The sequence below is a fragment of the Narcine bancroftii genome, chromosome 10, assembly GCF_036971445.1.
Source record: "Narcine bancroftii isolate sNarBan1 chromosome 10, sNarBan1.hap1, whole genome shotgun sequence".
Classification (NCBI taxonomy): Eukaryota; Metazoa; Chordata; class Chondrichthyes; order Torpediniformes; family Narcinidae; genus Narcine; species Narcine bancroftii.
The window spans coordinates 67,024,624-67,049,048 of record NC_091478.1 but is presented as its reverse complement, the minus strand read 5'-3'; the positions used below and the strand labels follow the sequence as shown (position 1 = coordinate 67,049,048).

The 24,425-nt window shown below is 41.3% G+C and overlaps 1 protein-coding gene across 3 annotated transcripts in view; it reads right to left on the bottom strand.

Moving 5' to 3' along the window:
* Positions 1 to 24,425, bottom strand: part of mbtps1 (membrane-bound transcription factor peptidase, site 1) — a 115,414-nt gene that overhangs the window by 6,454 nt on the left and 84,535 nt on the right. For all 3 annotated transcript variants that reach the window (XR_011345693.1, XM_069901209.1, XM_069901210.1), the window contains exons 12-20: positions 21,736 to 21,880; positions 20,921 to 21,109; positions 17,111 to 17,283; positions 12,771 to 12,886; positions 10,835 to 10,991; positions 7,863 to 7,987; positions 5,769 to 5,846; positions 4,086 to 4,226; positions 337 to 468 (exon numbers count right to left, since the gene is read on the bottom strand). Coding sequence is in view for 2 of the 3 variants with exons in the window: in XM_069901209.1 (XP_069757310.1) it covers positions 337 to 468; positions 4,086 to 4,226; positions 5,769 to 5,846; positions 7,863 to 7,987; positions 10,835 to 10,991; positions 12,771 to 12,886; positions 17,111 to 17,283; positions 20,921 to 21,109; positions 21,736 to 21,880 (1,256 nt within the window). In the remaining variant the exon portion in view is untranslated. The remainder of the gene's footprint in view (positions 1 to 336; positions 469 to 4,085; positions 4,227 to 5,768; positions 5,847 to 7,862; positions 7,988 to 10,834; positions 10,992 to 12,770; positions 12,887 to 17,110; positions 17,284 to 20,920; positions 21,110 to 21,735; positions 21,881 to 24,425) is intronic.

Genomic DNA, 24,425 nt, shown 5'->3' with positions numbered 1-24,425 from the left:
GAACAGACACAGGCCCTTCAACCCCCTGAGTTCCTGCCAACCATCATCCATCCATATTATTCTCCCTACAGGCTCATCAACTCCTCCCTAGATTTATCAAATTAGGGGTATAAATTACTGAGACCAATGAACCTACTAACCCAAACCTGCTTGGGTCATGGAAGGAAACAGGAACACCCAGAGGAAATCCATGTGGTCCCAGGGAGAACTTCACAGAGCAAAGGGATAGGGTCAAACCAGAGTCACTGTGAGGCAACTGGTCTACTAGTTGCACCATTGTGCTGCAGTCAAATGGAACAATGAACTAGCGTGAGTTTATTATATCATTAATTTTACCTTCCATCCGCTCCGGCAACAGTTGATCGATCCCAGAAGGAGGTTGCTGTCTATTTTCAGAGCGGCTTAAGCTTGGAGGCATCACCCCATATGAGGTGTACTGAAGGAGGGCATCAAGCAACCAGAAGCAGTCTGCAAATAAAAGGAAAACTTGCAGTTAGTCCTCAAAACAAAGAAATCCAAAATCTTCATCAAAAAAGTACAATCAGCCAATTAAGGAAAAAGCATACAAAAACCTCCCATTATTTGCTACTGATCGTATTACTGTTTATATATTTACAAAAAAAAGGATTTGGCTATCAAAATACTTACATCATGCATAAATAGCAAATATTGGGTGATGGACAGACAAACCTAACATTATTTTCATCTGCACTTTTCATCTACCTGCAGGGCTTGTTCAAGGCTTCCAGTGGAACAAATGCTTTTCGATGGCCTCCAACATATTTGCCAGAAATTCAACCCAAAACATTAGCAGTTATATTTTTCACAGAGCTAGTTGACCTGCTGAATGGTACCAGTATATATATTTCAGATTTCCAGTTTGATTTTCAATTAAGAAACAAAACGATTGGCACGCCACAGGCAACACCAGGAATGTTACATCAAAATTAATACAGCAAGATCCTATGATCTGGAGTGAATTTACAGCACAAATGTGAAAAGAGTTAACAACAACTTTCAAAATGATTATACCATTGCTCAGCTATCGGGGAAGGAGATGGGGGTGGAGTGGGGGGGGAAAGAAGGGTCGTGGTTAGTGCATGACCACAATGTGGGAATGAATACAGGAATGTAACAAATTATCACTTTGACTCTATTCCACTAGTCAAGGTTTGGCCAAATTTTGTCACCAGTTCTACTAACCAGCTAATTTCTTGTACTTTGAACTTTTAACATTCTTGAAACGAGCACACACAACCCTCTGGGAATCAGAAATTACAAACTGAGTAAATGTTTCGCTTTAATCTAAATAACCAATTTCACAAGAAAAATGAAAACTTTCCCTTCACTTTTAACCTAGTTCAGATTTATTGTCAGAGTACAGACGTCACATATAACCCTGAGATTCTTTTCTCTGAGGGCCAGGCAGAACTTTCCATTCATCGGTGATGCAAAAAACTATACTCAAGATATGTAAACAAATAGAAATGTAAACAAAGAATGTTACCAAGCTGACTGTGCAACACAGAGAGAAAAAAAGAAATATTCAACAATAAATAGCGTGCAAAGTAAGAGTCTTTAAACGAGTCTCTGAGTTAGTTGTTTAGGAGTCTGATGGTGGAGGGGTAGCAACTGTTCTTGAACCTGGTGATACGAGTCTTGAGGCACCTGTACCTCTTTCATCATTACATTTAATTATATTGAATATTTTGTTCATTGATTTCTAGGGAGTAGTAAGTGCCATGATAACAGCAAGGTTAAGGCTGCCCATCTTCCAGAATTTGTATCAATCGAAACAAGTCAATGTTACAGAATAACAATTTAAACAAACAAGGATTAAATTAAAAGGTTTCTATTGATACTGACATCACAATATTATTTTCTTCCTTATGTTTATGCTCTGATGTTCCACTTTTCAACTATCTCCATCTTCAAATGCCTTTGTTTTGAATGCATGAGCAGCTTTCATGAATACTTTTCCATGGCTGTAGTTCTCAAAGCTACTTGGAGTTGTATCTTCCTTAATCTATTCATTTGCTAGTTTGCATACCTCTATGCATCAAGATATCTTTAATGAAGTGGTACAGATGGCACATACTAGAATCTGGAGCAATAAACAATCTGCTGGAGGAACTCAGCAGGTTGAGCAGCATCAAGAGGAGAAAAATAATTATCAATGTTTCAAGCCAGAACCTTTCATTGAGACAAGAGTGCAGAGGGGAGAGAGTCAGAGCAATGAGGGAAGGATTGGGCTGGGGCCAGTTGCAGATTGGTGAACTAGGAAGGGGCCAAGGATGACAAAAAGAGTCAATTGATTGGCAGGGGCTAGACTAAAAAGGAGGGTGACAGATGAGTCAGACGGGGCAGAGTGGAGTGTTATGTAGAGACAAAAGCTGCCGGTGCTGGAATCTGATGAGAAGGTGATGATACTGGGAATAACGTGAGCTGTCACGGTGGTGGGCAGCGTGACTGCACTACATGCCCTGGCTCCTTCACCTTCGGAAGCTGGCTTTGGAATCTCCTCTACGTAAAAGGACCGCGTGATCCGCCTTTTCAGAGTCCTGCATAAAAGGTAAATTTGCCCTTTTTTCCGTAACGTGAGCAAGGAATAACATGGCTTTTGTGCACAAAACTCCCAATTCTATAAGGGGTACCGGGTGACACTAATGGCAACTCTTTGTCTGCCTTAAGGCAAGCAAAAGCCAATTTTGTGAAATATATGTTCTGTACTATTACATAACACTAAAAGGAATCTTGAAATGCTTCAACTTTTGTCTGCTGTATGGCAAACAAAGAGTTGATATGAGCGTTGCCCAGCACCCCTAACAATGAGAAGCAGACAAGAGCTCCTTCAGAGTCACTTAAGAGTCCATGGATTAGTATTCAGTGCTCCCGCAGCCTCTAGTTGTACAGACTCCAGTTCGATCAAAAGACAACCTGAGCTCCAGATCCAAACCTCCCATGTGATCAGGCAGCCTTCAGCATCTGAGGCCCCTTTTGGGAGCCCTTCTTCCCCTCAGCATCCTATCAAATCCTGGTTGCCATGAGCCTGCACCCTGTATGAGTACTTCCTTCAACTGCAAGTTGCCAACAGCCCGTAGCCAGTCTGGGTCCTTAAGCCGCTGTGGCCTCACAGCTCCGCCACCGCCCTGAAGGGTAGTCTGCTCAGCTTCTTCTCAATGATGGGGAAGGGAGGCCGGATGCACGTTCCCCCCCCCCCCCACCTTTCTGGGGCCCTGCGCCAGTCCACTGCTCCCCAGAGTCTGCAACCCCTCGTGGCCACTGCTGTGCACAGCCCCCACCATCTTGGGCACAGATCCCGGGGTTGTTTAGAGCCTGTACAGAGCCACTGGCATTAGGACTGGGTGGTTGAACCCTTGAGAGTATTGCTGTGTTTCCGCTCTATGCGGCTACACTGCCGTTATAGCATTTCCAGAAGCACCGCCATCGTTTTTTGGAACAAAAGCTGTTATGAAATAGAATCAATGAAATAATATACATTTAATTTTACAAAATCATTCTTAAGCTAATGAGATGTCTAAGTATGTCAACTGGATCAGTTGTGATCTGACTTTCAAAAGATATTGATTAATTATTTAAACCTGGAGCCTTACGCTCAATCTGATAAATCTCAAAATCCAGACTGACCCAATCCCCGAGCAGTTCGGATTTTAGGACTTCTACTGTACAAGACAATTAGGAATTTTACTTTTCTTTAATCCAATTACCAGTACTCAGCAATAAATGGGCAATTTAGGTCTCCAGATGAATGTGGCAAGACATAACTGCAGATGATACTCAGCCTTATCAGAATGCAAATTGCTGCAATTTAGTCATATGGTACAGGCAGGTCACACAAACAGAAAACATGCTGAGCAAGTTGGAACACTGGAGAGCCAACCAGCAGCATTCTATCACTAATTTTGATACTCGGCTTCCAGTCATTTCATTATTTCAAGTGTGTGTATATATATATATATATATATATATACACATATCTTAATTTTTAACTGCTCAATTGAAGCGTTCTTCAAAGCTGTTCATGATATTTAACGCAAAAGTTAAATAAAAAGTTTCTTTTTAACCTTTCTGCCGATGACTATCATCAAGGCAATTGGAATCTCCGTACAAGACAATTCGTCCCCCACCGTCTGATGGGGTCTGGTACAAGCCAAGGATAGGAACATTTTTAACCACAACAGTTTCTTGTTTTAAGACCTCGAGCCCTGCAAGACACAAGATCAAGTCTGAGATTTGCTGATTTGCGAGTGTCATACATTTTGAAATGAACGGAAAACCTGCACATTCAGTTTAATTTTAAAGCAAAAATCCCAATGACTGATGATAGTGAAGAGGTACCTTTTCAGGCAACAAAGGAGAAGTCTCAAAAGTAAATTGCTCAATTTAGTTTATTATTGGCAATTTTTTCTTTACCTGCAAGTTAGGCCATCCTTCTGCATGTACAGAAGTTGGTATAATAAATGCTAAAAGTACAAATTTATCTTGAGTTGATAACTTACTTCATAGATCCTACTACACACAAAACAAATATTAATCACTAGTTTACGCAGGCCTGTACATACTCACAAAGTGATCTTTCAAGGCACCTTTCAGACAAAAGTCGTGCAGTTCAAGCAAAAGACCTTTCATGCACTTCCTGCTTCATAAAATAAGCAACTAATGATGCATATCTGACAACAGCACCCCTACAAATTTTAGATTAGATAATAACAAGAGATCTAAGTAAAATGAATGGCTACAACAAGAAAACGGCAGGTGGTCATTCAGCAATCAAAACCTGCTCCGCCTTCCAAAACAATGATTATTCCTCTAACAAGAGGCCTGGATGATCACATTTCAATAGCATAGCATTTAACCACTTAAAAGAGCAAGTAATATGGGTGGTGCAGGTGAAAAACACCTATCCTTTGCAATTTATTATAGAAATAGTGTATACATATGTACAGTAAAATCCACAGTATCCGCGCTAACAGATATCGCGGATGCCGGATACGTGAATTTTCTGGTTGACTGAGACGCACTCTTACAATGCCTAACTAATACACATGCATTAAGAACACAGTTTAAAAGACAATAAACAGAGCAAAATTTAGTAATTTGAAAACAAAAATCAGTATTGTGGACTTTAATTATGTAAAGTTCTCTTTAATCAGATAACTCACATTACTTACAAAATTTAAATTCAAACTGTGGTCACTGGCACTGTAACACTGTGTGCTAGCTGTTACGCTAAGTGTGTCGCCATCATAATTAAACCCCCTCCCGATTTATAGATAAAGCTTTACTAATATAATTCATACTAATAAAGATAAAGACTCTTATGAGGCAGATAGGGAGGCACTAAGAGAGTCAGCCCAACAGCAAGCAACTCTTCACCTTGGGTGCTGCCATTTTATTCATATACAACTTTATTCAAACAACTGCTGCAGGCAGAGCATGACCGGGGCTCTCCGCTGGCTTAATGTTTGCTCCCATCTTCACCAAGGGGTTGCGTAGGAGAAAATTTGCTTTTTACAATTTTAAACTTTTATTTACATTTTTATTTATTCTTATTTATTTCAATTTATTTATTTATTCATTCAATTTTTTTTGCGAGATGGTCTGGTTGTCAGTTGCTTGAATTCCAGATACCATGGATTTTACTGTACTTTGAAACTTTCAGGAAAACATTTTTTTTTTTAAATTGCTGTTACAATGAACTGTGCAAGGAAAGACTAAAATCTAATTGATAAGACAAAAGATCTTACCTTGGTCCTTTAGAGATTGAGCAAGAACAAGACCATCCTCCGGAAACTTAGCAATACTGCTCCCTGAAGCATAATACACTGAAGAGAAAAAGTGCATTAATTTTGATTATTGAATATTTGTAATCAATAGAATGAACATCTACAAAAAAGTTTGCCAAATTTGAAAAATATCTGAGAAATACTGAAAAATAACACTGGACAATGAAGATTTTTCTTCCCAAACATTTTTGGGTGTATTTTATGAAGTTTGGGCTGCTCATAAGGAGAAGCACATTAAAATTTTCCAATCACATACCATTATTTTTTTTTAGCGACATCCTATTTTGGTAATTTCCTGTCATATTTTAAGTCCATTTCAAGCTACAAAACCATGAAATGCAGCATGTCATTGAAAATTCATTTTCTGCATTCGCACTTGGACGTTTTCCCCGCTAATCTGAGTGCAGGCAGTGACGAACACAGTGAAAGGTTTCACCAGGACATTGCAACCATGGAAAAGTGGCATCAGGGCAAGTGGCCGACTATTATTGAATCCTGACACGAGAAGCATCAGATGCCAGAGTACAAACGAAAATGAGCAGCAAAACATTTTTGGGACAGTTGAACTAATGAAATGTGTCAGCATCATTATGCGAAGAAACATGCTAAATTCAATAAAATGTTAATTTAATGATTCTCCAACTTCCTGCGTGATACAGCAAATATGAAATTCTCTGTGTTGAGCTTGAAGTTGTCTATCATAATCCCCAATTTGTTTTCAGGAAGCAGACCTTTTCAAAAGATTTGATCTAGTTCTCAAATTACACAGGACAACAAATGAGGCTGTTCAGCTGATGCCAAGGCCTTCTGTGTTTTTTAATTTTTCATACTATGAACCATATTAACCAAAATACACACAAACATTTCCCTCTTGAATATACACAGTGTCATTTTCTCTCCTTTTCCCCCCCTCCCTTCCCTCTCTCCTTCCCACCCCCCTCCCTACCCACTAAATGTTCAACATATACAATACATTAAAACCATTAAACAATGTCATCACACAATGAAAATAAACAAGAAAATTGTGTCATCTACTTTTACACACTGGGTCAGTTCATTTTGTCTTCTTCTCATTCTGTCATTTTAGGGGGTGGAGGTCCGCGGTAGGCCCCCTCTGTTGTGTTCCATGTACGGTTCCCAAATTTGCTTGAATACTGTGATGTTATTTCTTAAATAAAATGTTATTTTTTTTCCAATGGAATACACTTATTCATTTTTATGTACCATTGCTGTACTCTCAGGCTCTCTTCTGATTTCCAGGTTGACATTATACATTTTTTTTGCTACAGCTAAGGCTATCATAATAAATCTTTTTTGTGCTTCATCCAAATCGAAGCCTAGTTATTTACTTCTGTGTTGATGGTGGGAACCCAAGAATACAAATCTGCCGCTGCACTAGCCCCAAAGGACACAAGGCATGTCGTGATTTAATATGCATCACCAATTACCGGTATTCATGTCTTTTTGACTGTAGCTATACCATTGGAGAGACCATCAGAGGGTCAGTACATCATTCTCACGGAAATGTCTATACCTGATACCACATAGATAAAAGAGCCGTGTAGCCGCACTTACAGTTACTATCTCTTAGATTGTACATCTCTGATTTCTACACAATATTTTTCATCACTACTTCTAAATGAACCACAGTAAAGAGTGCATTAAATCACAACAAACATATTTCAGAAACCTCTCGAACAGCACATTTCCCCATTCAAATGGAAGGACCCCACAGACCCCGAGCCAGAACTAATCTAGCACTGGATCGGATTGAAGAATCCACATTGTTAAACTCTGGGGTTTTCCAGCAAGCTCCTGCTTCATTGGGCTCAGTGATGAACCTTCCATTTGCCAGTAATTCAAGGGCAAGTACAGTTTCATGCCAAATTGCCTGCTAAACCCAGGATGTTGAATTGGTATATAAACTACAGTAACTGAAAATTAAACGACCTCACCGACTAAATAGTTTTCCAGTATATCCACAAACATTCAAATTGAATCACTTGTTTAAATAATGTACAAAACTACATTTTGCCATATTACATGAATACTTACTGTCCTGATTTGCCAAAGTGAAATCTCCTTCATACAAGCCATCACCAAAAGCCATGCCCCAAACTGACAATAGATCATTAAGTGCTGGGATGTTTGCTCCTCCTGTATCTGGCATCCACCACTGTCTAGAGGCCAAAAGCAAAGAATAATAAATTACAATTTAGTTCAAGAGAAAAGCGACTTGGGTCGCTACAGAAATGAATAATACATAGTCTGCTTAACAGACCTTCAAGATCCTTAATATTTTCTGCAAAGTTAGGACTGCACATGAATTAGTCTCTGATAGCAGCAATCCTTTAGCACTGACTATCTCTCCCATGAAATTCTTACTCTCATGCCCATATTTTGCTAATTCTAACCACAAATGGTAACATAGGCAAAATCATCCTTTTTCGGCAACATGCACATCATCTTGATCAGATTAGCCAAGTATGACATTCTCTGCTTCTCATTCATTTAAAATAGATTATTGATTTATGTCAAAAAATATTATTTGATGGAAAGCTAAAAGAATGAAGTTATAGAAAAATGATTCTTTGATCACAAATATTAAACAGATGCAAATTCACAATGCTAGAAAAACGAGCAGGTCAGTGATCTTTATATAGCAAAGATAAAAATACATAACCATGGTTTCAGGCTTCAGTATCTTTATCTTTGCTATATAAAGGACACCATTTGACCTGCTGAGTTTTTCCAGCATGATGTTTTTCTTCAACCATAATGTCTGCAGACTTTCGTGTGTTTATACTTCCATTAAACAGGTGCAAATGGAAGCAAGTATTGATTCCTGAATATAACCTCTGAAACTCTCACATCATTACAGCTATTCTGCACATCCTCCCACATGCTTATTCTGTAAAGCATGTGGACATGTACTTAACCAAAAGTGCAGGCGACGTGGTTAGTACAACATTATTAGAGTGCCATCGGGTTTAAATGTGGAGCTGTCAATGAGGAGTTTGCACGGTCTCTACACGAGTTTCTTTTGGGTGTTGTGGTTTCCTTCCACATTTCAAAGACGCACAGGGTTAGTAGGTTAATTGGTCACGTGGGTGTATTTTGTGGTGCAGGCTTGTGGATCGGAAGGGTATGTTACTTAGAAGTAATTTGAACTGTAAACAATAGTAATTTTACCATGATTATGGAAAAGTATCTGAATTAAGACCATCCAGACAAATTAATAATAGCATCCAAAACAGAAGCAAAAATATCTTGCAATGGGATTGCTTAATACACAATAACTTGAACAAAAAAATCTTTTGCTAATTTGGAAGATGCAAAAAAGAAAAAGGGTTGGAACAAAAGCAGTGTTCTAACCAGTCACCTCCACCATCTGGCAGAACTTGTTCTTGCTCTTAATAACCTCCTTTGACTCATCCCACTTTCTCCAAATCAAAGATGTAACCATGGGTACCTGCATGGGTCCCGACTGTGCCTGCCTGTGGGCTTTGTGGAACAATCCATTCTGCAAGCCTACACAGGCAAGATCTTTCAACTCTTCCTTCGCTATATTGATGACTACAGATGGGGCTGCCTCATGTACCGTGATGAGCTCATCAACTTAATTCACTTCGCTGCCAACTTCCAGTCCAGACCGATCACAAATTCTCCTGCTCCATCTCTACCAACACTCTCCCCTTTCTTGACTCTCGGTTTCCAACTCGGGAGACAAGCTTTCCATCCACTGACATATTTTACAAATCCATCCACTCCCACAATTACCTCAACTATACTTTTTCACACCCAGTTCCCTGCAAGTATTCTATTCCCTTCTCGCAATTTCTCGGTCTCCGCCATATCTGTTCCCAAGATGAGGTCTTCCAGTCCAGATCATCTGAAATGTGGCTTCCCTTCCTCCAACTCAGCCCATACCCACATCTCCTCCATTTCCAGCTAATCTGCCCTGGCCTCCTCTGCCCCCAGATGGAACAAGCAAAGGATTCCCCTGGTCCTTACCTATCTCCCCACCAGCTTCCACATTCAACACATTGTCCTCCATAATTTCCACCACTTACAACACATTACCACCAGACACATCTTCCCCTCTCTTCCTTTCACAGAGACTACTCCCTCCATGACTCCCTTGTCTACATCCCTTCCCACCAATGGCCCCCCACCTCCCCCAGGACCTTCCGCTGTAGCCACAGGAAGTGCCACACATCCCCACACCTCCCCCCTCATCACAGTCCAAGGCCCCAAACAGGCCTTTCAAGTGAAGCAACACTTCACTTGTGTATCCATGGGAGTTATCTGCTGCATCTAATGCTCCCTTGTGGCCTTCTCTACATTGGAGAGACTGGGCACAGACTGGGAGATTGCTTCACTGAGCACCTTCACTCTGTCTACATCAGTGGCCAACCAATTCAATTTAGTGTCCCACTCCCACACTCACATGTGTGTCCATGGCCTTATGTACTATCCCACCAAGACAACCCGAAAAGTGAAGGAATACCACGCGAGTTTCCATCTGTGCACTCTCCAACTGGATGGCATTAACATAGACTTTTCTGGTTCTGCTGGGCTATTCTCTGTTCTGTTCTCCCTCCTTTCCCTCTGTCTTCCTTTCTCCAGTTCTCCACCCCCTTCCCTCTCCATTCACAGAGCCATCTCCCCTCGCTTGCTGGTGTGCCCTCCCTCCCTTATCCACCTATTACCTCCTGCCCTGTGCTCCCACCCCCACCCCCCCACTACCATTATGTTCAGACACCTGCCTACATCTTTTCATACCTTGATGTAGGGCTCATCCGAAATGTTGGTTCTGTATCTTTACTACAAAAAGGACACTGTTTGACCTGCTGAGTTTTTCCAACATTGTGTTTTTACTTCATCACAGTGTCTGCAGGCTTTCATGTTTTACTGCTAGCAGTGTTCATACTTGTTTCATACAATATTTTGTCAGGGAGTGAATCGCTTCATCCTTATATCTATACCTTCAATATTTACAAAGTCAAAGACATTATCTTTTTTACCTTGTATTTTCATCATAGAATTTCACTTTTCTCATTACAGATGTGTTGTACCAATCACTAAAAATGATGACAGAAAGCCCATTATCTACATCTCGCCTTAGTTTAGTAATTTCCTCAGGAAAATATTCCTCTTCACTGTCTACCATCAGCAGGGTACCTACAAAAGGAACAGCAAAACATTAATTCACAGATTATAGCATATACAAACATGGCAATAACTGAGAAAAATGTCCTAAAACACAACTGTTGCAGTCTTTCATCCTAACTCAATTCTTGGGAGTGCATCTGGGAACAAACCAATGGCAAAACCAGGCAATCATTAACTACGAGCCTTATTACGAGGTCCCGTTTTAGTAAAATGGGATTGTCACTGTAAGAGATAGAATAGACAGGAGGAAGTGAATGGTCACAGTTAACATTTCTCTCAAGCACCATCACAAGTCACAGCCCAGTGATGATTCATTTCATTGGAAGAACCGAGGGAAGGCTTGTCACAGTCTGATCCAGATTAGACACATTTGCAAAGGGGAGAACCATTCTGATCGCTGAAGAGAAAGCAGCTTTTTGAACCAGCTCTTGTGACCGGCCATTTTGTGGAATTCAGGGCAAAGCAGGCTCTGTGAATGACTGCCTTTTCGGTGGATTGACCTATGCCAGGAGGATCTTTTGGGAAGCAAAGTGTTTCATTTTTTGAATGTGACTAAAAGTGAAGAACACCTGGAGAGACTGGTACCAGGGTCTTGGAAACTTCGTGGAGGCTGCCTGGGTTGAGTCCTACCTGCACAGGAGTGTTATGACCACAGAGCTCGTGTGGATGGGCAAGGGCGATGCAAGGAGTATTTGAGTGTCTGTAGCAGCCACAACTCCAGTCTTCCCATCAGTTCATCTTTAATTCTGGGCATCAAATTTCAAAGGCCTACGCTTCAACACTGAATTTAAAAGACAAATAACTTTCTAGATTTTGGCCTGGACTGTAATGGTTTGGGTATATCTCACACACACACACACACACACACACACACACACACACACACACAGGTTAATTGTCAACTGCTGCGCATTACACGCAGTTTGAGTAACAACCTTGGAAAGCAATGCATGAATAGTCATTAGGGACACAACACTTTGTAAAACCAAACATAGCTGCAAATGCAACACAGCAAAATTAATGCAATGTTCTGCAGTGCGCAACATCTGAATATGACTTAATAGGACTGTACAAAAGTCAACGTCATCTATATTTTGTAACACACTTTTACTGATATGTGGCAAATCTGTCATTAGTTGAACCAAATTGAATAGAGCTGACAGTCGCTGAGAAGAACATCTTCCAAAGTTTCTTTACTAACCAGAACTTCACCTCAATGAAACAAGAGTTGGCACATGTTCCACTGTCTCTTCTTTCCCTTGCACTTAAAGTTTAATTTTAAATTTATTTTGTAAGGTACACACACACACATACATACATAGGTTTGAACTGTGATTACTGCTGAAAAACAATGCATTTTGTCATGTTCATGCAATAAATTCTGATTCAGCTATTAATGAAAGAAACAAGCTCTTATTTTTGATAGGACTCAGTCCATTCACAGCTCCTTTATCTAAAGCATGTTCAAAAATCTGCAGGGATACACACCAGATATACTGACTAACCAGCTTTTAATATTTTTCCAACAAATAATAAATTGATCGCTAATCACATATCTAAAGTTAGCATTTTAATCATTCTTGTGAAAATATAAAAGCTGATGGATCAACAGGAATATTCAGGTGAGAATAGCCAAAGGCCCAAGCAAATTAAATTGATTTAAAAATTGAGTCCTCATTATTTCTAATAATACTAATTTGAAAAGTGTTAAAAATGTTTGAACCCAAATCTCCTGCACATTCTCCTCAAACTGTTTTCTTATTAGATATTTTAAAATGCAAAACATACCATACTGACTGGCATCAAAACAAGTGATGGGTGCCCCGAGTACCTCTACAAAATAGCCCATGCTGCGTAAATGTTGATACATGTCTCTAAAGTTGGTGTGTATGTGGTCACCGTTCCTAAAAGAAAATAAAAAATGCTCATTACAAGATCTCTTCAACTCTCAAATAATCACCGTATATTTCAGCATTACAAGTCGACTCGCATATATAATTAGACCCCCCCTGCTCTTTTTCAGCCTCATTTTAAGGGTTTTATGGTATATCCAGCTTATGTCAACCCCAATTTTCTGGTTGCCTGAGGTACCCCGTTGACCAGTGTATAAGTCGACCCCCAAAGTTTTCAATGTCTGAGATGGGCTGTTGACTGGCATACATGTCGATCCTCCTTAGATCCCACTGATTGATCTGCTGCGCATTGGCCAGAGGTGATTGCTATCATGGAGAGTCCATCGACACAACGCAGCACACAACGAAAATATGAAGCAACCTTTAAGTTGAAAGCGATAGAAATGGCCAAGAAAACCAACAACTGCGCTGTTGCAAGAAAATTTGATGTTCATGAGAAGTTGGTTAGAGATTGGAGGAAGAAAGTAGAGACTTTAAGAAACATACTAAAAAGGCAATGTTCTTTAAGAAAAGGAATCACTCGTTGGCCAGAGTTGGAAAATTGCGTTGCCGAATGGGTACGTGAACAGAGAGAGGTAAGATTGCTACATAGTCACCCAAAATAAAATAAGAACATTTTCACTACTGTGAGCCAGGTCACACCCAGCCCTCAGTGATGATTTTGAGGCTACAGTCAGCTGGTTCAATCATTTCACGAACAGGAAAAATCTGGTATTACACCAAAAAACAACTATTGCACAGAAACTACCAGAAGATCTTGATCATAAAGTTCTAAGCTTTCACCAGTTTATTGTACATATTTGCATTGGCAAATATCAGAAACATGGATGAAACCCTCATGAATTTTGACATGATAGGCAATTGAACAGTAGAATGGAAAGGTGTCAAAACCATGCAAACCACAAGTGCAGGCAACAAAAGGACCAGGTTTACCGTGGTGTTCTCATGCATGGCGAACAGGACAAAGTTAAGACTCATTGGAATCTTCAAGTGCAAAATTAGACTGAAAATTAAATTCCCTCAGGTATTTTTGTACACTTCCATGAAAAAAAATGGATGGATGAAAATGGTGTAAAACTATGGAAAGCAATGTGTGGAACAAGCGGTTTATGTAAAAAAGTGTTTTCTGGTCTGGAATATGTTTTGTAGCAATTAACTGAGAACACTAAAAGTAGATTAGAACTACATAATACTTATATGGTGGTTATCCCAGGTGGTTTGACATCTATATTGTAACCTTTCGATGTCTGAATGAACAAGCCATTCAAAGACCATGTGTGTGAGGAATGGAATACATGGATGTTGAGTAGTTTACAAAAGGTGGGGCAACGCATGCTGCATCGCTTGATCTGCTGTGTAACTTTGTGCTCAAAGCATGGGACAAAGTTAAAGTAGAAGCTGTGATAAAATCATTTAAAAAGTGCAGCATCTTTTGTGGAACTGATGGCACAGAAGACCATCTGCTATGGCATATTGATGTCAAAGCTGAAACCACCTCATCAGCTATAGACCAGGACCCATAAATTAACTGTTTAAACAGTGAGAGCATGGATGTGCTCGCCGCCATCTTTGCTTCAGACAAATAATAGCGAGAGGGATTTTAAAGGGTCTAAATGTGTTGCTGTTTTCAATAAAAGTATCAATGAAAATCTGTTGCAGTTGGGTTTTTTTGGTTTTTCCAAGAGTCAACTTGTATATCGGATCAGCGCAAATAGGATTTTGAGCTAAATTTAGGTCTCAAAAGTGCATCTGGTGAACAAGTCGACCCTCATTTTTTTTTTGAGAGTTTTTCAACTTATACCCTGATATATATGGTAATCAATTTACATGTTCTGGGGAAATTTTAATTCACCGAGTACAGCATGAAGATGGCTGTGTAGGGTTAAAAAAAAAGATTTTAAATTTCAAAACTAATTCTGTACCTTCCGACATGATTTAGGGTAATATATTTCCTATTTATGAATTTCTACAAGATGTGGCATCATCGACAAGGCCAGCATTGATTGCCCATCTTTCCTGCCGTTGAAATAGTGAGCTACACCATCAGCTACTGCTGCAGTCCCTCTGTTGCCATTGGATGAGGATCGACTTAGGATCCAACAGCAGTGAAGGATAGGCAACTTCACCCTCACTATGGTGTGTGTAATTTGGAGGGGAAATCTGCAAGCAGTGTTTTTTTTTACAGGAGGTAAGAGGCAATTTTGAAGTAATCTAACCAATTGTAACTTGTAAATTGCACACAGTGCAGTCACATTATAAAAAGTGGTGAAAGGAATGAACATTTGGGGTGATGAAAGCAGTAAGATTCAAGCAGGCAGCCGTGTCCAAAATGGCACCAAACTTCCTGAGTGCCACTGCAGCTATAACTCATCAAATAAATTGGATTCAATAACTATCCTGACTCGAATGTTGACACATGGCAAGACTAGTTATTTATTTATCACAGATTACCCAGTTCACAATTTGTTTTGCATCAAATAATCAGGCTTGAATGAAAAATATCCTTCCTTTTAGTATAAAAGATATTTCACCCACTCTGGTTTAGAGTACTTCTTATGGAGCTGTGGAAAACATCTGTGGTGAGCTCATGGAAAGTGATTGGCTCACAGCTCAGAGCCTTGGTACACCCCGAGGGCCTACGAGGATCGACTGGCGGATGTATTCACCGACACCTTTAATCTACGAGTTTCTCCAGCACTTTTCTGTATTACACACGACTCCAGCATCTGTAAACTTTTCTTGTTTAATCTTTCCCTATAGTTGTTACTTCAAGATCTGCCATCATACAAGCACTAAAGGAAAGAACAGTAGCAGGTCTAAATGACTACCAACCAGTGGCTTTGATATCCACCATCATGAAGTGTTTTGAGAGGCTGGTCATGGTTCACATCAACTTAGCCTATCAGCCAGCCTTTTCCTACCTGAATTTGCTTACTTGTCAAACAGATACATAGCAGACGCCATCCCCTAAGCTCTCTGCTACCTACGTTAAACTACTATTCATAGGCTGCAGCTCTGCCTTCAATACCGCATCCGCCAATTCCCAAACTCCAGGATGCTGGCCTCAGTGTCCCCCTCTGTAACTGGTCCCTTCACCTCCTGTCTAACAGACTGCAGTGAAGATGAGTAACATCACCTCCACGATCACACTCAACACTGGTGCTCCTCAAGGATGTACTCAGTCCCCTCTCAATCCACAGCTAAATATAGTCCCAACTCCATCTTCACATTCTCCATTGAACCACATTAAGGAGCAGGGTATCAAATAATGACGAGATGGAACACAGGAAAGAGACAATGTCCAGAAGCATGGTGCTTCATAAAATGAAGGAGGTGATCATTGACTTCAGGAGAAGAGGCACAGTCCATAGCTACATCAACAGATTTCAGAATCAGATTTCAAATTTATTGTTAGAGTTCATACATAACATCACATACAATCCTGAGATTCTTTTTCTCTGCAGTCAAGGCAGAATTATCACTTACTGGCAGTGCAAAAAAAAAGTAAACAAATAAAGAACTAAAACAAATGTAAACAAACTGACTGCAATACAGAGAGAATTTAAAAAAAAAATCAATAACATAAAAGTAAATCTTGGGAATAAACATCTCCAATGACCTAACTGGGTCAAGGTCATTGATACAACTAGGAAGAAAACTAACCAACACCCTTACTTTCTCAGAACACTAAGTTCAGCATACTCTCCTTGTCCATCAATGTCTACAGCTACAGCATCGCAAGCATACTTGCTGGATGCATCACAGTGTGGTATGGGAGTTTGCTCCGCTCAAGATCAGAAGCTACAAAAGACAATGAATGCAGCTCAGAACATAAATGATTCCTTCCCTCCATGGACCCAATTGATATCTCCTGCTGCCAAAGAAAGGCAGCCATGACACACCAGACACACACTCCTCTCCCTCTTCCCATCATGGAGGCTTAAGATTGTAAAGACATGCACCAATAGACAAAGACAGTTTCTTCTCCACAGCCATCAGACTCCTGAACTAAACCCACAACAGTCCGATCATGTTTCCCTTGCTTGATTCTCATTGATCTTCCTTTTCGTTGCAATCCTATTCTCTAAAATGTGCTCTTTACAAAGCTGTATGAATGTTATAGACAACCTGCGAGCTTGCTTGCAGATTAACCCTTCTCTCGCTATTAGGTATAATGTGACAAATAAACTTCAAGATGTACCATGAGAAACTCACCAATCCAGTGGGTCATTTTTCATACGCAGGTTATCCCTCGGGAAGTAACCAGGTGGGTAACGCAGATTATGGTATTGATCCCACAAGACTCGCTTACTACGAGGTGGCGTTGGAATGATTTTTACCTTAACTGGCAACTTTACAGTTGATGTCATTTCATTGCCATGATTAGACTAATGGGAAAAAAATGTGAAGAAATAAGAGACTGATTAGCATTACATGGACCCTTAACACAGATTGCCCAAAGCTATTCAGAGAACCAAATTAAATACCAAATCCAATTTGGCTTCAATTACCCTACAACCAAAAGATTTTGAATTCATGCAAACAGGAGTAGCAATATCCCATTCAAATTATAAACCACCTGTTAATAACCATCTCTACTGGAGACATGATAGCCTCATGAATTATCCAAAAGGCACTCCTTCAATAAATTCAGTCAAACTTGAAAGTCTGCAGACATGGTGAATGAAGTAAAAACACAAAGCTGGAGAAACTCAGCAGGTCAAACAGTGCACTTTATTCTTCTTTTCTTTCTTCTTTTCTTTCTTCTTTGGCTTGGCTTCACGGACGAAGATTTATGGAGGGGTATGTCCACATCTGCCGCAGGCTTGTTGGTGACTGACAAGTCCGATGCAGGACAGGCAGGCACGGTTGCAGCGGTTGCAAGGGAAAATTGGTTGGTTGGGGTTGGGTGTTGGGTTTTTCCTCCTTTGCCTTTTGTCAGTGAGGTGGGCTCTGCGGTCTTCTTCAAAGGAGGTTGCTGCCCGACGAACTGTGAGGCGCCAAGATGCACGGTTGGAGGCGATATCAGCCCACTGGCGGTGGTCAATGTGGCAGGCACCAAGAGATTTCTTTAAGCAGCCCTTGTACCTCTTCTTTGGTGCACCTCTGTCTCGGTGGCCAGTGGAGAGCTCGCCATATAACACGATCTTGGGAAGGCGATGATCCTCCATTCTGGAGACGTGACCCACCCAGCGCAGTTGGATCTTCAGCAGCGTGGATTCAATGCTGTCAGCCTCTGCCATCTCGAGTACTTTGATGTTGGTGATGAAGTCACTCCAATGAATGTTGAGGATGGAGCGGAGACAGCGCTGATGGAATCGTTCTAGGAACTGTAGGTGATGCCGGTAGAGGACCCATGATTCAGAGCCGAACAGGAGCGTGGGTATGACAACGGCTCTGTACACGCTGATCTTTGTGTGTTTCTTCAGGTGATTGTTTTTCCAGACTCTTTTGTGTAGTCTTCCAAAGGCGCTATTTGCCTTGGCGAGTTTGTTGTCTATCTCGTTGTCGATCCTTGCATCAGATGAAATGGTGCAGCTGAGGTAGGTAAACTGGTTGACTGTTTTGAGGACTGTGTGCCCGATGGAGATGTGGGGGGGCTGGTTGTCATGGTGGGGAGCTGGCTGATGGAAGACCTCAGTTTTCTTCAGACTGACTTCCAGGCCAAACATTTTGGCAGTTTCCGCAAAACAGGACGTCATGCACTGAAGAGCTGGCTCTGAATGGGTGACTAAATCGGCATCATCTGCAAAGAGTAGTTCACGGACAAGTTTCTCTTGTGTCTTGGTGTGAGCTTGCAGGCGCCTCAGATTGAAGAGACTGCCATCCGTGCGGTACCGGATGTAAACAGTGTCTTCATTGTTGAGGTCTTTGATGGCTTGTTTCAGCATCATGCTGAAGAAGATAGTAAAGAGGGTTGGTGCGAGGAGGCATCCTTGCTTCATGCCGTTGTCAATGGAGAAGGGTTCAGAGAGTTCATTGCTGTATCTGACCCGACCTTGTTGGTTTTCGTGCAGTTGGATAACCATGTTGAGGAACTTGGGGGGGGCATCCGAGGTGCTCTAGTATTTGCAAAGCCCTTTCTTGCTCATGGTGTCGAAAGCTTTGGTGAGGTCAACAAAGGTGATGTAGAGTCCTTTGTTTTGTATTCTGCACTTTTCTTGGAGCTGTCTGAGGGCAAAGACCATGTCAGTAGTTCCTCTGCACGAAAGCCGCACTGTGATTCTGGGAGGACATTTTCCGTGACACTAGGTAGTAGTCTATTAAGGAAAATCCTAGCGAAGATTTTGCCTGCAATGGAGAGCAGCGTGATTCCCCTGTAGTTTGAGCAGTCTGATTTCTCGCCTTTGTTTTTGTACAGGGTGATGATGATGGCATCACGAAGATCCTGAGGCAGCTTTCCTTGGTCCAAGCAGTGCATGAAAAACTCATGCAGTTTGGCATGCAGTTTTGCCACCAGCCTTCCAGACCTCTGGGGGGGATTCCATCCATACCTGCTGATTTGCCACTTTTTAGTTGTTCAATTGCCTTATATGTCTCTTCCCGGGTGAGGACCTCATCCAGCTCTAGCCTTAGGGGCTGTTGAGGGAGCTGGAGCAGGGCGGATTCTTGGACTGAGCGGTTGGCACTGAAAAGAGATTGGAAGTGTTCTGACCATCGTTTGAGGATGGAGATCTTGTTGCTGAGGAGGACCGCCGTCTGAGCTGCGCAGAGGGCTTTGGACTTGGGGTGAGGGGCCGTACACAGCCTTTAGAGCCTCATAAAAACCCCTGAAGTCGCCAATGTCGGCGCTGAGCTGGGTTCGTTTGGCGAGGCTAGTCCACCACTCATTTTGGATCTCCTGGAGTTTGCGTTGAAGCATGCGAGACGGAAGGCTCGTTTTTTTCTCTGGCAGGACGGCTTTGTAAGGTGAGCCTGGTGGGCAGCTCGCTTCTTTGCCAGCAGCTCCTGGATTTCCTGGTTGTTTTCGTCAAACCAGTCCTTGTTTTTCCTGGAGGAGAAGCCCAGTACCTCTTCAGTGGATTGCAGTATGGCCGTTTTCAGCTGATCCCAGAGGGTTTCAGGAGAAGTGTCCGTGAGGTAGTTTGCATCCTCGAGCTTTGCTTGGAGGTTTGCCTGGAAGTTTCCTCTCACTTTGTCTGACTGCAAGTTTCCAACATTGAACCTCTTTCTGGGGGCTCCACTGTTCTTGAACTTTGGCTTGAAGTGAAGTTTGAGCTTGCATAGGAAAGATAAAGATACATACACAACATTTTGGGCTTGAGCCCTTCATCAAGATATGAGCAAATTACACCAAGCACTCAATTTTATTGACCTCATTAAATCCCTTCTTAGCCATCTAGGTTCCTAATAAAGACAATCCAGCTTATCCAGATTTTTTTTTCATTGCAGTTACATTTTTCCAGTTCCAGCATCTTTGTACATTTCTTCCATAACCTCCCTAGTGTAATCATTTTTCTTGCAATGCGACAACCACAATTGTATTCAAGACATACAGCTAAAGACATACAATTGTATACAGTTCTAATATAACCTACCTACTCTTATATGCGCTGTCTCAGTTTAAAGATAACATCCTTTTCATCCCAATTTATTGACCTACATTTTAACAGCTATAACCCAATTTACCTGTACTAACGGCAACAAGCATCTGCAACATACATTCCAAGATCTCATTGTTTATTTAAAAATATTCATATTTACTCTACATCTTTTCTGCACCTGCTCATTTACCAGACGCCCAGAAGTTGTTAGCCCCTCATCATCCAACCGTCTAGCACCATCTGAGATGGCCATCAATTGTTGTCACAAGATATTCCCTTCTCGCATCATCTGAGCTGGCCATCAACTCTTGTCACAAGTCCTCCCCTTCACATTGCAGAATAATTTGAGAAGAATTGTTTTTCAAGTTATGTGACTCATTTAACACTTATCACCAATTCAGGCCACCAGTTTTAATAGTCAAATATACGTAACTGAATTCCTGAAATCATACAATTATACTAGCACAAAAAAAATACTTACATCATTTTCAACGGGTGAGGCAACTGTTACCATCACATGACCCTGAGCAACACCTTCCCATGATGCAGCTTTCTTTGTGACAGATATGGATATAGCTACGAATCCAGACCAGGGCCAGAGGACTTGAGAATAGGAAAAAGCAACTTCTATATGGTCTCCATTTTGAGGCAAATATGGCTGCCATATGGGCTAGAAAAGAAAGGAAAATACATGAAATAAAAACTTGATCAAGTAAATCAAACTGACTGAAGATTGGCTGAACATTGCTGCGAGTACTTCAGCCTCATCATCATCATTCACACTTTGAACCCCTCTTTCTCACTTCCCAAGATTTCCCATGACCATTCACAGCTAGACGTGGCAGTTACAGAGCTCCAATTTCATCAGATGGTTGTGGGATCACTTAACTCCATCTATTTAGCGCAGAGAGCCATCTGTTGCAGTTTCACCAAGTTGGTAGTTGAATTTTAGTTAGGTCTAGCGTTGCTCCACACAGGTCTTTTAGAAACCACAGCTTGATTACAGGGATAAAACTCACCACTCGTCCCAACATTGGGGTCACAACGCACAAAACCATAATCCACCACAGATTATTTGCATTTCGGGCCTTACTTTGCAAGGCATTTGGGATAATGAAGAAATTGAGGTAAAAGAATTATATTGTGCTCAGATAAATGTAGGAACAATATCCTCATTATTAAATGCTACACATCATACACAGAATTAAAGAAGTGCTATATACCAGATGAGTTCAATAAGAGAAACAAAAATGATAGTGATTTTTATATTGTCATTGTTTCACTGTCAAGTTTTACCTTGTCAATAATCCGACCAGTGACTCCCATGCCATTTAAGATAGTTACATTGATGACAGTTGGCATCCCTCCACAATAGATTGGCTGAGAGCAGTAGGGCCACATATAAGGACATTCAGTCAGATCAATATAGCTTGGACTTAAACTGGAAGAAAACAAAGTTGACAATTATGGAATGTTATGTACATATTATTTGGATAATAGCATGGATGTAACCACAAACAAATTGTAGTCCTTTTTAATAAAAAAAACACTTGAAAGGCAAATATCTGGATATTTATTGTGGTCTTTGGAATCAAAGATACAAAATGTTTCAGAAGGGACAGGTATCTGCTTCATAAGTTTTGCGATTGTTTTTCATTTTTCCACTAACTGCTCAGTCAGCAATAATATCTTCCGCTGATAAAGGACTATGCATGAATCCACGCACAAAATCAACCAGATTAAGTTAAATTTAGACATACAGCATGGTAACAAGCCCTTCCAGCATATGAGCCCGTGCTCCCCAATTACACCCAATTGACCTACAACCACTGGTAATGGTGGGAGGAAACAGGAGTACTCCGAAGAAATTCATGGAGATATGGGGAGAGTATACAAACTCCTTACAGACAGCGCTGGATTCGAACCCTAGTTCCTATTGCTGGTGCTGCAACAGTGTTGCACTAACTGCTGTGCTAACCGTTACACCCTTGGAAGCTTCAGATAATAAAGCAGCCTATTATTGATCGATGTGAAGCGACTCACTGCTCTATTTTGTTGTCCCATTTAACTGCTGGATGATGCATAGAAAAAGGCAGCAAAAAGAATAGAGAACAGAAGAAAAATTAAGATGCAACTGCTCCACAAGAAAGACTGCACGAAAAGCAATTCACATCTGAATGTTTGACACAACTGCTTAGCTATTCAGAAGTACAATGCTTTTACTAAAAGCCCATGTTCTTGCATTCAGAGCAAACTCAAGTTTCAGCAACAATTCTTGAATCCAATGTCAAAAATTGTCAAGCCTCTTACTTGCACCCTTTCGCCCTCCCTCAACTCACCAGTACTTCTCAAAATTGAGCACCTCACAGCACATTCAGACTTCAATGACCAGCACAGAAAATAATTTAGTAATTCTGCAACTGTTGTAAGTCCGTGGACTTACAAAAGGTGGTGATAGTAAAAAAAAGATGGAAATAAAGAATTTACCCAATTCTTTAAATTATCACAGCAGTTATTCCCATGATAAAGGCGGCCAGAATGACGACTGCACAAGGCCAAATGAACCGGAGACGACTTACTGTATATATACTGCTCCATTTAGTAAAATATGAAACATCTTTCCACAAACTGTGCTTCTAGAATTTTCGGTTTAGATTTCAATTTTATGTAGGTTTGTGGGGCAGTCACTGTACTAATCTTCGGACAGATTCACATCTGATCCAACAATTTGATACTGAAGTTGATTATATCATCAACCATTGGGGAATTGTTATTCTCAATCTGCAACCTCATGGCCCAGAATCACGCTCTTATTATTACCAAGGAATGAACGCTGGTACTTTTAAAATAGAAAGCTGCAGAAGGAGGAATCAGAAAAAATGCCAGGACAAATTAAATTTTGCAAAAGAGCAAAAGCAACATGCTTTACAAAGATCAAAACTGCTGCATCCAGTGAAGACAGAAGAAAACAAAACATGGAGAGAAATGCAATGACAAAGCTGTTGCATTTGCAGCACTTACTCAGAGTGCATGATGCACCACTGACTCGGCCCGAGGTTCCCACTAATACACAAATCAGTTCATTTGATTTACTTTATAATTCTTTTCTTTGGCTTGGCTTCGCGGACGAAGATTTATGGAGGGGGTAAAAAGTCCACGTCAGCTGCAGGCTCGTTTGTGGCTGACAAGTCCGATGCGGGACAGGCAGACACGATTGCAGCGGTTGCAAGGGAAAATTGGTTGGTTGGGGTTGGGTGTTGGGTTTTTCCTCCTTTGCCTTTTGTCAGTGAGGTGGGCTCTGCGGTCTTCTTCAAAGGAGGTTGCTGCCCGCCAAACTGTGAGGCGCCAAGATGCACGGTTTGAGGCGTTATCAGCCCACTGGCGGTGGTCAATGTGGCAGGCACCAAGAGGTTTCTTTAGGCAGTCCTTGTACCTTTTCTTTGGTGCACCTCTGTCACGGTGGCCAGTGGAGAGCTCGCCATATAACACGATCTTGGGAAGGCGATGGTCCTCCATTCTGGAGACGTGACCCATCCAGCGCAGCTGGATCTTCAGCAGCGTGGACTCGATGCTGTCGACCTCTGCCATCTCGAGTACTTCGACGTTAGGGGTGTAAGCGCTCCAATGGATGTTGAGGATGGAGCGGAGACAACGCTGGTGGAAGCGTTCTAGGAGCCGTAGGTGATGCCAGTAGAGGACCCATGATTCGGAGCCGAACAGGAGTGTGGGTATGACAACGGCTCTGTATACGCTTATCTTTGTGAGGTTTTTCAGTTGGTTGTTTTTCCAGACTCTTTTGTGTAGTCTTCCAAAGGCGCTATTTGCCTTGGCGAGTCTGTTGTCTATCTCATTGTCGATCCTTGCATCTGATGAAATGGTGCAGCCGAGATAGGTAAACTGGTTGACCGTTTTGAGTTTTGTGTGCCCGATGGAGATGTGGGGTGGCTGGTAGTCATGGTTGAGAAAACATACAAAAATAAGCAAGC